The following is a 7,286-nucleotide window of genomic DNA, read 5'->3' on the forward strand; positions in this document are numbered from 1 at the left end:
GCCTTTTTTGCCATTTACTGAATTTGTTTCAGACATTTTAAAATAAGTTACAGGTGCATTTTTAGGTTTCTGCCAACCAACCAATTGAATGATTTTACTAAGATTTGGAGTACAGGAAGTACCTGTGCAGATGAATAATTTTTAGTGGGTGTAGCTTGCACTGCACTACCCCCACTTATTAGCCCAAGAAGACTTTCACCGGTGTGACAAGAGAATTGACAAAACCAGGAATTTCCAAGGCCTCAGGTTTTATTTCGGAGATTTCCTTCTCCTAGGTAGATTACCAACCAAGGTTAAAGAGCTTCTACCTGCCCATGAGGTAAGCCGTCCCATTCCAGACACCTAACTATCATCATCTTATATATATATATATTATATATCATCATCTTATATATATATAGATGCATATATGGGTACAGGATGTCACTAATGGTGCAAATAACATGAAATATGTAAACAAATGAGGGAAAACAAGTGAAATATCTAAACAACAAGGAAATAATGGAAAACAAGACATGTAAACACAGAGAAAGGACCCTTCATCAGTTGTCGGCTGTCTATCTACTCTTCGTTTCGAGCATTTAACAACAATATGAGTCTTGAAAGACAGCTGTTCCCATAAATTCTAAAATAAAATTGAGGATTTATGGAGGGTCAAAGTTGGGAACAAAAAAATGACAGTGGAGACATACAAGGAAACTGACACTCACTCACACATACACTCACACACACACACACACACATCTATACATACATAAAATACATGTATATATAATCCAGTGGTTAGGGCAGTGGACTCGCGATTGTAGGATCGCAGTTTCAATTCCCAGACCGAGCATTGCAAGTGTTTATTGAGCGAAAACACCTACAACTCCACAAGGCTCCGGCAGGGGGTGGTGGTAAACCCTGCTGCACTCTTTCTTCCTGTTTCTGTTGTACATGTATTTTCAAAGGGGCCAGCCTTGTCACACTTTGTGTCACGCTAAATCTCCCCCAAGAACTACATTAAGGGTACACATGTCTGTGGAGTGCTCAGCCACTTACACGTTAATAAATGAGCTGTAACATCACTGGTGCCAAGCTGTATCGGCCTTTGCCTTTCCCTTGGATGACATCAGTGGCATGGAGAGGGGAGACTGGTATGCATGGGTGACTGCTGGTCTTCCATAAACAATCTTGCTCGAACTTGTGCCTGGGAGGGTAACTTTTTAGGTGCAATCCCATGGTCATTCATGACGAAAGGGGGGTCACAACAAGTGATATGTTTAAAAATTTTTTAAATTTTAAAAAATTTGAAGCTTGGAGCAAAAGTACATGCTGTTCAGGTGCATTAAATAAAATAAATGCTAAATTTTAGTGTTTAAATAGACTGCCAAACATTTAACGATGATACTATAAGATGAGTACAAAATATAATAAGGGTTGAAGGTTAAAATTATATAGTCTGGCCATTTAAGGAGAGAAAAATTTGCAAGTTGAGAAATATTTGTGTCTACAGAAAATCAAAACATCTGAGAACTTATTAATAGTTTTTAATCGATACGAAGTATATCAATTGATTCTTTTGTGCACAATCTGCACATTCTAGTATGTGTGTTGTATGAGGTGGTTTCAATGATAATTGACCAATTAAGTCTATATTCTTTATTTCGTATTTTTAAGTTATTAATATAACTAGGTAGTACAGCTGCATTTTTCTTATCCTAATTTATAAACAAGTTTGTATGCCCCTATATCAAGTTTTAAAATCTATTGTGCTTCCTAGATGCTTTTTTATAGGGTTCATTGAGGGTCAAAACCTTGCATTTATACACGTTTCACCTCAAACAAAAACCCTTTAACGGACATAAATCCCGGGAATGACAATTACAGGTCTTATTTACAAGTTTTGCCTTTGTATTCTTAATTTCTATATTATTATCTGTACTGTGGCCAGCTACATTAGTGTCTCTATCAATAATATTATTTCTAAGCTTAAACTTATTATTTGCTGCGACTATCGATTATAGAACCTAGGTTAGGCATGGTTGAATACAATAAGTTTAGACTAAACCTATTAAAAATAGGATGATATTCATGACCTAAGGAGAAGTTTTTATCAATAATCTTAAACAATAACTTGGGGAGATTTCTGACTTGAAGGGAAAAGGGAGGGGTAAACCATATAATTTCCTGTTTTCTTGTGGATTTACTCCTAATCTGCCTATTATCTATTGGGTTCCTTATAAAATTATAATTAAAGGAATTATGATGTCTTCTATATCTGTGGCAAAGCTGATGTTCAGGAGGATCAGTCACAGAACAGGTATCAATGTATAATTCTGCTAAATTAGGGAAAAGTCTGCCCAATTTATTTTCAAACAGTGTATTCCTTTCATAATAGATCTAACTGAAACCACTATTGCTCAATGCAATGTTATAAAGAGATGCATTATTGTTAAAAATATTTTATTTGCTGCTGATAAATTAGAAATTCTTATCAACATCCTTTTAACAACTCCATTAATAACACTTTGGGGGTGATTAAACATAGCATGGATATATTGAATAGTTTTCTTTAGCTTATGAAAAGGATAATATAATCTGTCGTTCAGGTTGAGTAGTCTTGTCTTGCAAGTTAATTGGAAACCTTACTAGTGATGCTAGTATATAAAAATCACCCAGTACATTCTATGAAGTGGTTGGTTGGTGTTATGAAGGCGCATCCAGTCATAGAAACCATGCCAAAGCTGATACTGGAGCTTGGTGCCATTCCTTGGCTTCTCAGTTACTGTCAAACCATCCAACCCGTGCCAGTAAGGAAAATGAATGCTAAAAGATGATAAGGTTGATGAGGATATTTTTACAATATCAATGTTGTTAAAGTTTTCATGGCAGATGATATCTTCAGACTAACACTCTGAAATTTCATTTGCTGAGCCACTGAATACCACTAGACTGTTTGACAACAAATTAAAACTATAGTTGCAACAAAAGAGTAAACTTAATTATGAAAACTATGTGTTTTGTCCTAATACTCACTTTCTGAGCTTTCTTCAGCTCTTCTTGAAGACGTCCAGTAGCTAGTTCTTTAACTTCAGCCACAGAGGCACTTCGGCGACGTCGATCTCTAGAAAAGCCATCTGTATGGCGTAACTGATGGTATTTTTTGCCAGGTAATTCTAAACCAACCTTGTCAGATTCCCTGCAAAATATATGGGAATAAAGTGTCAATTAATGCATTATACAACAGATTCACTGAAGATTAGGGTTCATCTTTTATCACAACCAATGTGTAGGGCCATCAATCAAAGCAAATAGATGTTTGCTCTAGTCACCCTCACATCTTACAGGCAATCCACTCACTTCATTTGTGAATTATCTATGACCAAGAGATTACAAAATTATTGAGTCAATCCAGGGTATCTATGCATGTAGCAGCAGCACTGTGCATTTTTGTGATTTGGTAATCAGTATTGAGCTATTTTCTCATTCTGAAGAGAAATCCTAGTTTGGGTACAAACTTTAAAATAGCCAGGAAAGAATAGAGATAAGTCCTAACATCTGCAGCAACTTTAAGGGTTTCAGTTACATATAACCCAAAACTAATGAAGAAGAGTGCTGGAAAAATTAGAAAAAATAGAAAACATGAATATTTCAATTTCAGCAAATAAGAAAAAGTGGAAAATTATCTCTTCTAAGAGGTGCAGAATTAACTTACCTACTTGTGCACATTTTAGTGAGTGAAAGAGGAAATGCTGAAAAAAAATTTGTTTTCTAATTTACATGATGATAAACAAAATTTACCAGAGTAATAAAAGTTGTCATACTGAGAGCAGTAGTTCTGGTAGCTGAGAAGGAAGGTTTTCCATAGGATCATGACTTTTGGTCTTGAATAACATTAGTATTCATCCTGCCAGTTGTCCGCACTTTATTGCTATCTTGGTAATCTGCATATGAAATGATGCATCATTTCACACACTGATCCCTAAGTCTCCCATTGCCTGTGATTCAGAGATTATAATGCCTTCAGGTCCTGTATATGCAGGCTGTGGTTCATTTGTGACCTGATAGCACAGTGTTTGAAATTTTCCAACATTAAAATTCAACCCTCTTGCATATTGCATTTAGGGCTCACTGTACGCTTGCAACGTCATCAGGATTTTTTATTGCCTGTCATAATTTTGTATTATCAGTCTAACTAGTGACAATGCAGCCTGAATAACTATGGGCATATCTAAGAGAGCCACTATAAACAGTAATGGCCTCAAGGCAGTTCCCTAGGGGACACCACTCACAATTTATTTTTCTTTAGAGAAAGCACCATTGGCTGCAACTGCCTAACTTCCATCTTTTAGGAAGTCATGCAGCTACTCTTCCAGTTTACCAGAAATGCCAAGATCTTGCAGGTTATGTCATATCATGCCAAGATCCATCTTATCAAAGGCCTTTGTTGTTTTTTTTTTATTACTATAAATACTCCTCCTGTGTGTATTCACCTGCATATCTACTTGCTTGTTAGTATATATGTATATGTATATATATGTGTGTGTGTGTATATATATATATATATATATATATATATATATATATGTATGTATGTGTGTACATATGGATGTACTGATTGATGGGTATACAGTTGTGTATGTATGCACATGTATGTGTGTATGTGTATATATGCATATATATATATGTGGATGGGTGTATCTATTGGTGTATGAGGGGCTGTGTGGTAAGTACCTTGCTTACCAACCACATGGTCCCAGGTTCAGTCCCACTGCGTGGCATCTTGGGCAAGTGTCTTCTACTATAGCCTCAGGCCAACCAAAGCCTTGTGAGTGGATTTGGTAAACGGAAACTGAAAGAAGCCCGTCGTATATATGTATATATGTGTGTGTGTATGTGTGTCTGTGTTTGTCCCCCAACATCGCTTGACAACCGATGCTGGTGCGTTTATGTCCCTGTAACTTAGCGGTTCAGCAAAGAGACCGATAGAATAAGTACTAGGCTTCTAAAGAATAAGTCCTGGGGTCGATTTGCTCGACTAAAGGTGGTGCTCCAGCATGACCACAGTCAAAAAGACTGAAACAAGTAAAAGAGTAAAAGAGTAAAAGAGTATATATGTGTATGTATATATGTGAAAGAAGCCCGTCGTATATATGTATATATGTGTGTGTGTGTGTGTGTATGTGTTTGTGTGTCTGTGTTTGTCCTCCAACATCGCTTGACAACCGATGCTGGTGCCTTTATGTCCCCCGTAACTTAGCGGTTCAGCAAAGGGACCGATAGAATAAGTACTAGGCTTCTAAAGAATAAGTCCTGGGGTCGATTTGCTCGACTAAAGGCGGTGCTCCAGCATGACCACAGTTAAAAAGTCTGAAACAAGTAAAAGAGTAAAAGAGTATATATGTGTATGTATGTCTGTGTGTACCCACATATGCGTACCTGTGTACTTACAATCATTCATAGGAATGTCGTGTGCTTGTAGATGTATATGCACATGTATATATGCGTGTGTGTATGCACATTTTGAGTGTGTTTATATGAGGATGTGGGAGTAACTGTCTTCTATGTGCTAGGGCCTAGGGTACTCAACGATATTCTGCCATGGTTTGGATGGTTTTATTCATCGATTGTTTGTTTAGTCAATTATTGTTTACTTATCTACTCATTTGAACCAATGTATTAATTAACTAGTTAGTTATGTAGGATACGTGATGGTGATGGTGGTGGCAGCAATAACAGTGATAATTAATTATGTAAGTTAACGGTTAGTTAGGTAGGATACTCAAATCTTAGGGTCACCCCCATTCACTATTATCTCTATAGTAATTGACGCCCCATGTATTAACCTAACAGTAGAAATAATGAAATACAATCACACATAAATCACTAAGTTTATAAATAACTACCAAAATGGTTCATTAGTTGAGTGAATCTACTTAAAATAGAATCCTTCTATCAGACAGAAACCGTTAGGCTTATTCCAACTTAATGCCAACATACCGTAAAGTGAATCATGAGTAGTCTTATAGTTTTAATACATTATGGCTTTGTCTAGTTACTTTACCCCTTATTATAATGTGGTCGTGTAAGCGTGTATATATACATAAGGATAGTTATTTATTTATATTTATTTATTTCTATCCGCATATAGACTTCTTAATAATCTATTCAATAACTCATCTAATCCTTGTATTGGTATATACACTCCATCTATATAAGTATATAGTGAAATGAAGGGATGTGTGCGTGTGTATGTATATGTGTATATATACATATAAATATATATAGCACGTGTGTGTATGTGTGTGTGTGTGTATGTGTACGTGTACGTATGCATGCGCGCCATAACCTTCTTGACCGGTTGGTGTCTATCCAACCGTAGCTAAGCCTAGATAGTTTAAAACAATAGTTGTCCAATTATATGAGAGGAATTAACTGTATAAATTACCCCTCCCCAAATAGCAGCAGAATCACTAATACCCACTGCTGGAATGACCTGATCTTCTCCACAGGAAGAATAACGGAGCACCTCCTCACAAAGTTCAAAAAGTTGGCATATTATTATTATTGTTGTTGTTATTATCATCATCATCATCATTATTATTACCATTAGAGTATTAATAACTCCTCTGGAAATAACTTCCACATAGACCCATCCACCACATACAGAACTGACATGCACGCACCCAGCAAATTTTTTAAATATAAACAGCTTTCAAAACGCAACGAATAACGTTGGTGCCAGGGACCATGTATGTATGGGAATATTTGTGCATACATATATGTATGTATGTACGTATGTGTGAGGGGATAGATATATATATATATATATGTATATTTCCCCCTCACATGTGGTGGCAGTAACTGTTGACATACATCTGGACACACATATGTACTCATCTATATATGCTTTTGTATCCATAGATATCTATGTATGGTTATGTACACAGGCACAGACATGTGTATTGGAGTGTCTAAAACTATTTATATGGTCTTATATACTGTTTGTAGGCTTTTTATCTGCCTTATATTTTTATATTTTCATTTTTCATTTATTTTTATTTTTACTTTATTCTTATTTTATTTCTATTTTTATTTTTCATTTTAATTTTTTATTTTATATTTGTATTAAATTTTCGTGAATCTCTGAAGAGGCCTAGCGAATCATGCATGTACCTCCATTACATCATTTTCATCTGCTAATTACTCCAGCACGCAGGAGTTATAGGGATAGAATGGGACATGCCAACACTAGGCCGAAACAGCTGTAAGTTTCTGTATATTCTCCAATTGCTAAATGT

At 35.8% G+C, this 7,286-nt stretch overlaps 1 protein-coding gene across 2 annotated transcripts in view; it reads right to left on the reverse strand.

Annotated features, from left to right (window-relative positions):
* LOC106880691 (rab-3A-interacting protein-like) overlaps positions 1–7,286 on the reverse strand; it is a 67,452-nt gene that overhangs the window by 21,953 nt on the left and 38,213 nt on the right. For both annotated transcript variants that reach the window (XM_014930761.2, XM_052978407.1), the window contains one exon: positions 3,022–3,184. In XM_014930761.2, coding sequence (XP_014786247.2) covers positions 3,022–3,184 — 163 coding nt within the window. The remainder of the gene's footprint in view (positions 1–3,021; positions 3,185–7,286) is intronic.

This window comes from Octopus bimaculoides, chromosome 2 (genome assembly GCF_001194135.2).
Source record: "Octopus bimaculoides isolate UCB-OBI-ISO-001 chromosome 2, ASM119413v2, whole genome shotgun sequence".
NCBI classification, from domain to species: Eukaryota; Metazoa; Mollusca; class Cephalopoda; order Octopoda; family Octopodidae; genus Octopus; species Octopus bimaculoides.